This window comes from Vulpes lagopus, chromosome 6 (genome assembly GCF_018345385.1).
Source record: "Vulpes lagopus strain Blue_001 chromosome 6, ASM1834538v1, whole genome shotgun sequence".
Taxonomy (NCBI): domain Eukaryota; kingdom Metazoa; phylum Chordata; class Mammalia; order Carnivora; family Canidae; genus Vulpes; species Vulpes lagopus.
Window position 1 is genome coordinate 38,325,760 of NC_054829.1, and position 12,648 is coordinate 38,338,407.

General features: G+C 33.7%; 1 protein-coding gene across 11 annotated transcripts in view; it reads right to left on the bottom strand.

Annotated features, from left to right (window-relative positions):
* Nucleotides 1–4,306: 4,306 nt before the first annotated feature.
* The window catches only part of LRRC9 (leucine rich repeat containing 9), a 125,749-nt gene continuing 117,407 nt past the window's right edge, over nt 4,307–12,648 (bottom strand). For 9 of the 11 annotated variants that reach the window (XM_041760099.1, XM_041760109.1, XM_041760102.1 and 6 more), the window contains 2 exons: nt 8,451–8,595; nt 4,307–6,863 (listed from right to left, as the gene is read on the bottom strand). In XM_041760099.1, coding sequence (XP_041616033.1) covers nt 6,691–6,863; nt 8,451–8,595 — 318 coding nt within the window. In that variant the 3' untranslated portion in view covers nt 4,307–6,690. Of the gene's footprint in view, nt 6,864–8,450; nt 8,596–10,768; nt 10,896–12,648 lie in introns of those variants that run through there. The other 2 variants (XM_041760108.1, XM_041760106.1) reach the window with 2 other exon arrangements.

Here is a 12,648-nt window from a genome sequence, read left to right on the forward strand (position 1 = left end):
TTTTCACCTTTTAACAGTTTAACATAGATGGCTGGATCAAGTCCATTGTTCCAATTGTATGTAGCTTAAAAAGCTCTGCAGTATTTTACTCTTTCCATTGTATCTGGCTTCCCTGAGTGCTCTGCTCACTGCATTTTACTCCTACTCTCTCTGTTTTCTAAATCCATTTATGCCTATTCTTTCTCAAGACACTTGTTCGTCTGGGAGCTCAAATTGACTTCTCCCCATTCTATTTCCTTAACTAAAAATGCACCATTAAGGTTGATTGAACTCTTTTAAAGCACTTCATAAAAAAGTGAAAGACCATAAGAAAGTAGGCTACCAGTGTTTGTAAATACTTGTTTTCAGTCAAAATGATGGGAAGAAATAAGAAATAACTAGAAACTTTAAAATGTTATTGATATATTTTTTTACAGATTAGCCTCTTTTGGTTGATCTTTGAGAAACATACTTGCAAAACATTTTGGGGAGGAAGAAAAGAGAAAGGGTGCATTATGCTATAATTAAAGATTATAATTATGTTATAATTAAAGATGGAACTAAAGTTTAGTAGAGCTAAACTGCTAAAATGAACTAAAACATTTTCTAGACAAGAATGTTTTATAGTAAGCAAGGTGTAAAACATGCAGGTCCCTGATTAAAATCTACAGCTTTTATACCACATGATCTTATTTTTTTTTATTTAAAATAAAGATGTTATTTAAAAATAAATGTAACCAAAAATGGCTTACAAAAATAGTAAGATCATCACTAACCTTTCCCCCCTCTTTGTAATGTTTAAAAATCTAACTCTTTTGGTATGAAATATATTTAAACATTTGTAAGTTAATTAGAATGTTATCCATAGCCTATGGAAATACTAATTTTTAATGAGAAAAAGAAAAATCTATTTTAATTTTAAACAGCATTTCAGAATCACATGTATTTTATATAGAAAATGATGATGTTGATGAATTGGTTTTTGATATCTTGAAGAGACCATACAGTTAAAGAAAGGCCTAATAAATAAAACATAAATGGTTAATAATTTGATTTCAGATGATTACCACTTTCAAAGCTACTTCTGAATTCCTTTGAATATTCTTTTTTTTTCTTTTTTAAAGATCTTATTTATTTATTCATGCTAGCCACACAGAGAGAGGCAGAGACACAGGCAGAGGGAGAAGCAGGCTCCCTGTATGGAGAGCCCAATGTGGGACTCGATCCCGGGACTCCAGGATCACACCCTGAGCTGAAGGCAGACATATGCAACCACTGAGCACCCAGGTGTCCCTCTGGATATTCTACATTCAAGTTACTGCATTTCATGTTTTGGCTATAAAATCATTCATTTTATCGTAATTGTAAGGAAAAATCCTCACCAAAACAAAAATTTAAGATAGAAAAAATGCACAATTTTTTTTTAAAGACTTTATTTATTCATGAGAGATACAGAAAAAGAGAGGCAGAGGGAGAAGGAGGCTCCATGCAGGGAGCCCGACTTCTGGACTCAATCCCGGGACTCCAGGATCAGCCCTGGGCTGAAGGCGGCGCTAAACCACTGAGCCACCCAGGCTGCCCACAAATTTGGTTTTGAGAAGTGTCTTTTCAGTATTTGCAAAACATTTCTTTCTTTCTTTTTTTTTTTTTAAAGAAGGAGGGAAAGGAGGGGCAGAGGGAGAGAGAAAATCTTCAGCAGGCTCCATGCCCAGCACAGAGCCTGACGCTGGGCTGGACCTCACAACCCTGAGATCATGACCTGAGCTGCAATCAAGATTTGGATGCTTAACCAACTGAGCCACCCAAATGCCCAGATTAAAAAACATTTTTATTCATCAATAAAATAAAAATAGTAATAAAGAATATTATAATTCATATTTTTAAAAGATAAAAACTTCTGGAAATAAAATATTACTAAAAAATAACCGCATGCTTCTTGACTTAGTTCTTAAAGGTGACTGTGAACTAAAATTCCAATTTTTTAAAAAAGATTTTATTTATTTATTTGAGAGAGAGAGAGAGCACAAGCAGGGGGAGGGGCAGAGGGAGAAGGAGAAGCAGACTCCCCCCACCACAGTGGGGAGCCTAACTTGGGGCTCACTCCCAGGACCCTGAGGACCTGAGCTGAAGACAGATGCTTAACTGACTGAGCCACCCAGGTGCCCCCTAAAATTGCAATTTGTACAGTTTTTCTTTAAAACTATTTCAAAACAAAACAAAACAAAACAAGAAACTATTTCAATAGGGGCACCTGGCTGGCTTAGTTGGTAGAGTGAGACTCTTGATCTTGGGGTTGTAAGTTTGAGCCCCAGGTTGGGTGTACTTAAAAAAATAATAAAAATCTTAAAAAGTAGTATTCAATAGTGAAGGCAAGCACAGAGAGATGAATAAGAAGGCAAGTAAGCACTTGGAAGTCATCCAGAAGCTCTAAGTATTATAATAGAGGAATCTAACAAATCAGCCAGTTTCTACCTTATAAAAAAATTGATTTGATCTGATTCATTGAATAGCCAACAGAACTTGGCCATAAGTGCTTGCTTCTACTCTTATAGAACTATAAATATTTTACTTCTTTTTACGTAACATTTAATTGAAACTTAAAGCCTATAGCATGACTAACAATAAGATCTAATGTTCTAAAACAAACACTTCTCATAATATATGAAAGATACAAATAAATAATGAAATGGCATGTTACTTAAATGTAAGGATTATTTTAAAACTGGCCATGAATGCCTACAAACACACATATGCAGTGCACATTAAATATTCTAAGCAAAACTATGTTCACAACCATAGTTAATTTTGTGTCAATAATCAGAGAAGTCTAGAACTATAAAAATAGAAGTAAATAATAAATTTCTTATTGAATAATTATAGTCAATCTTCATATATAGAAACTGAAAGATCACTTTGATATTGTCTATATTCAGTTCAGCATTGTAGGCTCCTCATTTATAAAGTGCCCTAATTTTTAGCTTTCCATATTGTTTGTGGAATTGTTTTTAATTTAAAACAAGTCATGTATTCACGCATATGGCTACATACAAAATAAATCTATCAGGACATTTGCTGGGAGCAAAGGACTAATTTTACTGTAGAAATTATGCATTTTCCCTAAGCTAAATACACTGGAAGATAATGATAGTTTACAGTTTTTAATATATTAGGGCTCTATGACAGCTGGTTACATAGCACATGAATAATAATTAAATGTTGATTCACTCATAGTAATTGAAAAAGTAATGAATTGGGAGTTGAAAAAATCTAGGATTTGATATGATATCTACTCTTTTTCTTATTCCCATTTCCTTATATATAAATGGAGAAAATACATTTCATATCTACTCCATAGAGTGGGTTATTAGGATAACCATGTAAAATATGGGCTAGTGGTTTGTAAATTTAAAGTACTACTTGCCTGTTTTATCGTAATCAGTTGTGAAGTATGTTACAAAAAATTTGTAACTATAACTTAAATTCCTCAGTGTGTGTATTATTTACTTAAATAATTCAGGGCAGATCTAAAGTCACTCTTATAAAAACATCCCTCTTGTTCAATTACATCTTTTTGTTTTGTCAAACAGGAAAGGGATGAAGTTTTAGCTATTGTTTTATGAACTGCACATAACCAATGGCTTAACGCATCTAAGCATTCCCAGGGGAGCATGTTGTCTATCATGTCAGTGTCATCTGCTCTCATGGCAGAAAAGATTCAGAACTGTGCAAATTATGCTAGTAATCATCTCCCTCATTGCTTTATATGAAATTATTTAGCATGTATTCATATTAAAATGTTCTAAAGGTTGGATTCGTGTCTGTTTTCTGTATAGTACCTAGCAATGCCTAAGCACATGTTCACATTATTTTTCGTGTTACTATCAAATTATGTATCATTACTGGGGTCCCTGGGTGGCTCACTTGGTTAAGCATCTGACTCTTGATTTTGGCTCAGGTCATGATCTCAGAGTTGTGAGATTGAGCCCTGCATGGGCTCTGTGCTGAGCATGGAGCCTACTTAAGATTCTCTCTCTCTTCCTCTCTTCCCTTCTCTCTCTCTAAAAACAATTTAAAAAAAATATGTATTACAAATTAATTTACTTTCAAGAAGAAATTCAGATATAATTAAAAATTTACAATAAAATGGTAAGATATATCTAAATTTAATGATGTATAGTACATAAAAATCAAATAAGAGATCTCAAATATATTACAAATGCATAGAAAAAATGGCTACAAGAAAGTGTGCTAAATGTTAAAGGGATGTTGAATAATGAGGTATGTTTTTCCTGCTTCATACTTTTCTAATTCTTGAAAATTCCTTTTCTCTAAGTGAAAGACAGTTACATTTACTTTTCCCACCCAGTTTATTATTTAAAGATAATTGTCATTACAAAAGCAACATATATTCAGTATTTCATTTATACAAAATCATAAAAGAAAAAAGCCGATGATACCAAGTTAGTAACAGAGAACAGACCATCATTGGAGCACTGCAAGGAAAGCAGTTGTCAAAACTAAAGAGCAATAAAGACATCTTCTGGACATCTTAAGAACTGCATAGTTGTTTTTTAAACAAAGGATCTTATTTCCACCTAAGAGCAATAGTTGTTTAAAAACCACCCATTAAGAAGTATCAAATCAATCTATTAAGTTTGGAATTTTAAATGTTACATGATTACTTCATCAACATACAGCATTTAAAGATGAAAAGATACAAATTATTGCATATGCATTGGAATTAGTTTCCAAAATATCTTTCAGCCTATTTCCAGGTAGATTATAAAATACACACATTTTAGTAAAAATTTATTTTCATGTAAGGAACATCTAAAATAGTAGGAAAACTACATGCAATGTTGAACCAATACCTGAAAAATTTTAGTAGAATAATTCATGAATCATACAGGCCATTTATATAAAAATATGATTGGCAAGTGAGTCATTAATTTAAAGAACTATGTTTAATAAAACAATGTAATTCAAAATTATGATATTACATATTTGATTGATTTGTGATCTGTCCGAGTACTATGCAGCGTAATGTTTTAGAAAAATTATTTCCAGTGAAATACAATTGTTAAGGGTCTTGAATTTAAATGTGTCCACTCAGTTTGTCCTTTTTAGCCTAAAACTGCTTGTAAAATTATATTACTATGGGTACAATTAACAAATCCTTTATTTGAAATAGTATTTTTTTATTCTTAGAGCATGAATACATGGTTGCACCAACTCTTAGCCACCTTTAGAAAGTACTACTGATGCCCATAATTTGCATCTCTAAACAAATCCTAGGGAAGATACGGTTTAAGGTATTTTTTCCCAATTATAGTCCTAAAATACTAATTTGTAGCTCAGTGAACAAAGTTCAACTTGCTTTAGTAATAGTTGTGTTTGGTAAGAAATGTATGCTTTAGTTTTAGGTAACTCCAACTAAATAAATATTCAACAAATAAAATATACTTATTTGCTAGAATTGCCTTTTTTAGTATCTTAATATGACAGTCTACAATAAGATTTTGTAACTAAATGCTTCCAATACTAGGACTAAATATTTGATTCTCTGTTTTATGTCACTTCTATCTTTTCAAATTGTATGATATAATGGTTCATGGTTTTTCTAATATAGGAATTCAAATGAATAATAAAGGTAATCATAATGAGAGTTTAAGAGGGGTGATATTAAATAAAATTCAACCAGGGTGATAGAGATTATCTTCATATGGAACTGAAGTGCTTCAGTAAAATAAGTAACATGATTATCTCATATATTTTTTTCACCAGCTCTGTCTGCTAGTTTTTGTATAACTCCTAAACAGAAATAGGTTTCTTTGTGTATATTCATTTCTCTAGGCAATTTCATTTGATTTGATCTTGGAAAGTACTGCCAGGAATTCTATCAGAAATAAAATATTTATGAGTCAAATAATTATGACTTATTTTCTTAATGGATCAGCTAATTTAAGGTAATTTTGCAGTAAAAAATTTTATATGTGTTCAATTTCAAAAAGACAGTACAACAGAGAAAGTGATCCTATTCTTGGCCATCTAAAAATCAGGTTATCCTAAGGAGTCCGCAGAATGTGACCAGACTAGCAGGGAAGTCAGTAGAGCGAGAGCCAGGCCTACCCTCGGTCTGCTGCTGAGTTGGTCACTGATATATGACTGGAGCTTGGCTATCAAGAAGCTGGTGGACAGGAAATAACTGGAAATCTAGGTGGACAGGTGTTGAGCAACAGAGTGGATTCCTGATGAGAAGTTGCAGGTTCTCAGGCATTGAGCTGGCTACTAGGGCTAGCCTCTCCCAGAGGAGAGGCTTGAAGAATTTAAAAAATTCTTGGGCTTTGTGATTTCAGAATTGAATTTTTCTCTTGTTGAAAATACAAGTGAACTGCTTTGCATATTTGAGAAGTGATTTGGGAGAGAATGCAATTACAAGTGTTTATTTCAGTGTTCATATAAGTATTAGATGAGAACTATTCTACTTCAACAGCCATTACTAAGCCTCTTAGAATTATGATCTAAATACACAGGACTTTGGGAAAGTGGGGTGAATGTGGGAGAAGAAGCCTTATGCTGACAGTTTTTCCCAGCTCTCAGTAAGCAAATAATAGTAAAACACAATATTTCCTATTTTTATACATGACTAGCAGATTTGGGGAGTGTTTTTTTTTTTAATGATGAGAAATGATATTAAAACACAGAATAATTTTACCTTCCCTCATCCGGGTTGCTCTGGTACATCTGTGTAGTTGGAGATGCCATACTCTGATGTGATAAAAGAGGTGGAGAGAGATTTATCCCTCTGAGTTGCCGAAAAGCTATTTCTGCATGGATGCTCCGAGGATTATTTGTCAGAATGCCTGCATTCTTGTTTTTTTTGTCTGAAATTAGGAATTGTGGAACAATGAGAAACACTAAGTAATAAAATGAATTAAGTAATAAAGCTTTGTTGCCCTTTTGTTGAATGTGCACTGTACATATTTCATAACATGTATTAAACATCTTAAATAAAAATACAGAATTGGAATAGATTTCTAGCACTTAATGCTGCTTAAATTTCTCTGAGTTCGTGAATCTATTTGATTGTTTCTAGGTAATTTTTAAAAATATAAATATCTAGAGCTCTGTATCATAATAAATGTACAAAGTGACCATAATTCTATTTTTCTTTTTAATTTATGATAGGCACACAGTGAGAGAGAGAGAGGCAGAGACACAGGCAGAGGGAGAAGCAGGCTCCAAGCACCGGGAGCCCGACGTGGGATCCGATCCCGGGTCTCCAGGATCGCACCCTGGGCCAAAGGCAGGCGCTAAACCGCTGCACCACCCAGGGATCCCAGTGACCATAATTCTAAAACAAAACAAAACAAAACTGCGGCAACAGTCTGGAAACAGGAGAGAAATTACAGGACTTTTCAAGAAAAACATAAAAAATAGTCACACTACAAATCCTGAAGACAGAAATCTGAGAAGGATGTTATGGAGATGAATCCAGGGTTGAACTAGTGCCGAAAAAAAAAAAAAGATATTAATGACATTCCTGAAGATGACGTTGTACTGTTGAGGAAGCTAATAATTTGGCATTATCTCACTTTATTGACAGTTATGTCTACTAGACAAAAGCATAAAAATTCTCACTATGACTAAAATCTTAAGTATTTAGAAGTATGAGATATAAGTTGAACAAAAAATAATATCTTAACAAAGTAAATTATTTTGGGTTTCTTTTGACTGAGCTTCCTTTAAAAATAATCACACAGAGCAATCTATTATCCTTAGTAGACTCTTAGACCATTTTATAATTACTGTGATTTTGAATTTTATTCTCTAATAGTGATCCCATGCAAAGTGGGATGTAATAAGGAATGGAAGAGGTGAAGATCTGGAAATACACAAAAGTCTTGATCAACCCTAAACTAAAATGTATATAATAGAAGGAATTATTTCCATGCCCTGTCCTTTTAATGGACTCCCTGCTTTAGAGCTCTACCTCTTGAAACTCTTCTCTAGTATTAGCTTCATGGTTTACTTGTGGTTTCAGGGATAAAGTCTGATCTTCTCTTTGTGCTCCAAGAATTGTTGTCACAGATAGTTTTAAACCTTTGACTTTCTACTTTTAGAAGGACACACAGATGAATTGGTTTTAGCAGTCATGTGCTATGAAATACATAAAATGAAACAAAAGCTTTGAAAATAAGTAATTCAAGAAATAATTGTGCAAGTATCACAAAGTTCACATTATGAGCAAATGTTTAGGTACAACATATTAGTAGTTGAGCAAAACCTCAAAATACTGTAGTCTCTGAAGTCAGAATGACTACATGAAACTTGAACAAATGTGCAATTTTAGGAAATGTAAATTTAAAAATGCAGTTTTAAGAAATAATGGAAGTCAAAGTGAGATTTTTGTTTCAAATGCAGTGTTTTGTTCATTTGCTTTTACATTCACTAAGAAACTGTGAAAATACCTTCAACTTCAGGAGTTAAAGTGAAGTCAGATCCCAAGTAATGGCTAAATCCCCCAGGCATTATTACATTCGTAATCTTTATGGGAGGAGCTTTCACTTGGCCAAATGATCCACCATCCATTGGTGAGCTGGTAACAGGAATAAACTACATAATAAAAGAAAAAGAGTTAAGAACGGCTCACCTTCCAAAACTCAGATCAATAGATTCAGTCCTTACCACAAGCCCTATTTGATAATCAACTTAAAATTCTTTAGTTCAAGAGTTATATGACTAAACTGAGTTGTTTTGAGGCAGAACCTGTGAGAGACTGTTGAACCTTTAACCTCCCTCAGAACCTTACGTTCTAGCTTTTCAGATGGCGTCATCCTCATCACATATGATGGTGCTTCCCCCTTTCCAAAGGGTCTTAACAAGGTAAGTGCAGAAAATGAGAATAAAGTTTTCCCCCCTTTGTTTCTCTTTTACTGAGCGGGAGTTTTCAGTTGGTAAGAGTTCTATCTTCTACATCTTCATTTTCCTCATCAGGTGCCTTGCAGTTAGTTAATTAGTTTTTCAAAAACAAACAAGTAAATAAATTGGGGACTAAGGAAAGCATCTTATAACAATCACTTCTAATGAATGAGCTCTCTAAATGGTGTTTACATTTTAAGTTAGTTGAGGATTAGGAGGCTTTTAAAAGAATTTCAGGAATCAGCAAACAGAAGAGGGAAGTATTTTAGACTGGAGACTCTTGGTTTCTCTAGAATTTTATGTTTGCTCTGTCTTCATTAAGACTGACCTTGTTTCTATTTTTAAAAATATGAATTCTTAATAAAATGATTCAACTTATTCAGACATACAGGCTTTTGTCATTTGTGTAAAATGACTGATTGCCCTGTTTCAATAGGCGTTACCAAGAATGTAGCTTTATAATAAGCACTAAAGTATCAGGCTTTTTACTAAAGCTAGTTGTCCCAAATTCCCTAACTAATTCCTTTGTAGGAGTTCCCATCACTAATTTAGAATGCTGTCCAATTTTCTTCTGAAGCCAAAAGCACCAGAATCTTCTAGTTTAAAGGTCAACTTTAGAGTTCATGGATTCCCTCTTTACTTGCTGTTAGAAAAGGAAGAGCAGTAACTGAAAGAAAAATAAATTAGACTGAACTGACAAATTCTGTTTTTGTGTCTCCTTAGTAGCTCAGTTTTGTTCTATCCATGAAAATTTCATTATTATTGAAATTTTAAAAAGATTTTATTTATTCATGAGTGACACAGAGAGAGAAGCAGAGACATAGGCAGAGGGAGAAGCAGGCTCCCTGCAGGAAGCCTGATGCGGGACTGGGCCCCAGGGCCCTGGGATCACCACCTGAGCCAAAGGCAGATGCTCAACCACTAAGCCACCCAGATGTCCCTGTTATTATTGAATCTTAAAATAGATTTCTCTAAAATAAAGACTTGAAATATTCCTTTTATTTTATTAACCTGTATAGATGAATCATAAAAAAATAATGATTTTTAATAAAATGTTCACATATAGAGTAAGTGGAAAAATCATTAAGTTCTTACAGATGGCACTGATTCAAATGGCAAGATTATGTGTCTAGATCCACTCAAGACATATTAATGTATCATAGTATGGTAATGGGAAAAATCTGACTTTACTATGTGAAAAATGGAAAAGAATAGCCAAGAAGCAAATCCTTTAGTGAAATACTCATCAATTAAAATTTGAGTTTATGGACTTTTTCTGCTATATGAAACTAATAAAAAAATACTTATGAAAATTGGGATCTTTAAAGCTAAGTGATTTCTTTATATGTAATTTAGCGAATTTATACATAATTTTTCAAATTCAGTCAACATTACCTTAAAATAGAATTTATAAATTTCAATGTGATACTTTTTATAGGTCTCTCACTGGAGCCCTTACAAATATGGTTATGGGAGGCAGAATAATGCCCCCTCAAAAGATGTCCACATCCGACTCTCCAAAACCTGTGAATACATTACCTTCCATGGCAAAAAGGGACTTTACAAGCATAATTACATTGAGTTTAGAGATGGGGAGATTATCTTGGATTATCTAGGTGGTGCCAGTACAGTCACAAGAATCCCTATAAGAGAGATGGATCAGGAGGATCAGAGACAGAGAAGATGTGATAATGGAATCAGAAGTTGAAATGATGCTATTGCTGGAAGAGGGCCATGAGCCAACGAATGCAGGTTGCTTCTAGAAATTTGATAAGGCAAAGAACAAATTCTCTCCTTGAGCTCCAGAAGGAATGCAGAACTAACTGCCAATGTTTAGCCCTGTAAGACTAGTTTTTGGTTTTCTGACCTCCAGAATTGTCAGATAATAAATTTGTGTTGTTTCAAGCCACTTAATTTGAGGCAATTTGTTGAAGCAATAGCAGGCTAAAGTTTCCTTTAGTCTTCCACTTCTGGAAGTAAGAAGTGACTTGCTCCTGGAATACAGAATAGAGAAAAGGAAAGGAGGCTTAAATCACTGACCTAATTATTATTATTATTATTATTTTCTCTCTTTTGAAAGACTGGGGCCTGCGACAATAATTTCAGTAGATCACATTAGATGGTGCTCTTTCTTAGTTATAGCATAGAAATAAGCAGCTAAGATTTTTTTCACAAAGCATAGTTTTCAGAATAATTTTTGTAGATATAGCCTACAGATGAACCAATTTCCTTTGCCTAATCCAGATAATCTTTATTAACATTGTACAACTTTAAGTCTTGCAGGTCTCTGTAGCTACTTTGACCTATAATAGAAACTCCTTGGTTAACCAAAAAGAGTTAAGGTTAATGAAAATATTCAGGGAATAGTAAGGAATTATGTGTATAATTCATGTCTATTTTTAAAATTTAAAACATAAATGCACATGCACTCATCAATCTTGTGATGAAGGGCTAAGGCCTCTTCTGTAAGTAAGAGTCCCTCGATTGGTATTTTATCTAATTGTTTGTAGACAAATCCATCCTTAGAGTTTTGCCTACAATTTCCAGTTTGGGTTTCTTGAAAGTACCAAGAATTTAAAGACATGTGGAGAAAATTTGAACACAAAAGCTGTCAAAATTTTAAAAATAATTTTTCCACATACTGTGCCTGAATTTTTATAATTTTTCCCATATTTTACAATTTTTTCCCAACTTAATTTGACATTATTTGTGCATGTATGTTTGAGATTGATCTTTACCCAGATTTTTCAAAGTATCTCATTTTGGTTTTCATAGAAACATAGAAATAATAATTTTAAATTTGCATTTGTAGCATTTCTGTTTATTTAAGATAAAAGAACTGACATGTAAGTTTTTGAAAAAACATAGCCAACTCTTGATAAATGTGTGAATCTATTACTGAAGGCAGAAGTGGACTGGAGAGGAGCCTCTAGTATCAAACTTCCAGTATGCTCTGAGAATCCATTTGGTTTGCAGAAGGGATGGAGAGTATTGGGGAATCCACTGACTTTAACTAAAAGTATCTACAGTAGTCTTACCTCTTTTCTCTTCAATATGCACTTTAAGAGTAATTTTTGTTCACTGACTAATGTCCTTGCTCTCTGACTTTCACTTACATTAGAGGTTCACTTATCTTCTTACTGCCCCACCCTAGTCTAAATCTTATAATCTCCCTCTTGGATTATTCTAAAAGCCTCTTAACTGGTTTCCCTGCTTCCAGCCTCTTTCTCAAACCTTGCAAAGGCACAGCTCTATTAAGGTTACTTTTTGTTCAGAAACCATAGCTTTTCTCTGTCTAGTCTTGTGGAGGATAGTCATGAAGAATCCTGGTGGTCAAGGACATAATTTCCTAATGATATCCTTTTGTGGCTTCTGTCTCTAATCTCTTTCATGTCATGGTCAGATACCTTTTTAGGGTTTGTGGGTAAAATGTGCAATTTTTCTGGCCAACAAGAAAAGCAGTTCACATCTCCCTTCTTAGATGAACTGCCTAGTCTGGAGAGCTGAGGTCACAACTTCCCTTCCTATCTGCTAAACTCTAAGAGCTTGTTAGTTTCTGTTTATAGAAGTGATATGTTATAGATTCTTACTCTCTAGCATTATCTTGTATATTGAACAAGAGATACACAGATTTTAAATAATTTTCTTTATGCCAAATTACATTATGGAAAAAGGAGCTTCCGTGGAAATTTGTGTTTGTGTGGATGTGCTCTATTCACCAGGTCAAGGTGCTTTTGACAGTAATCA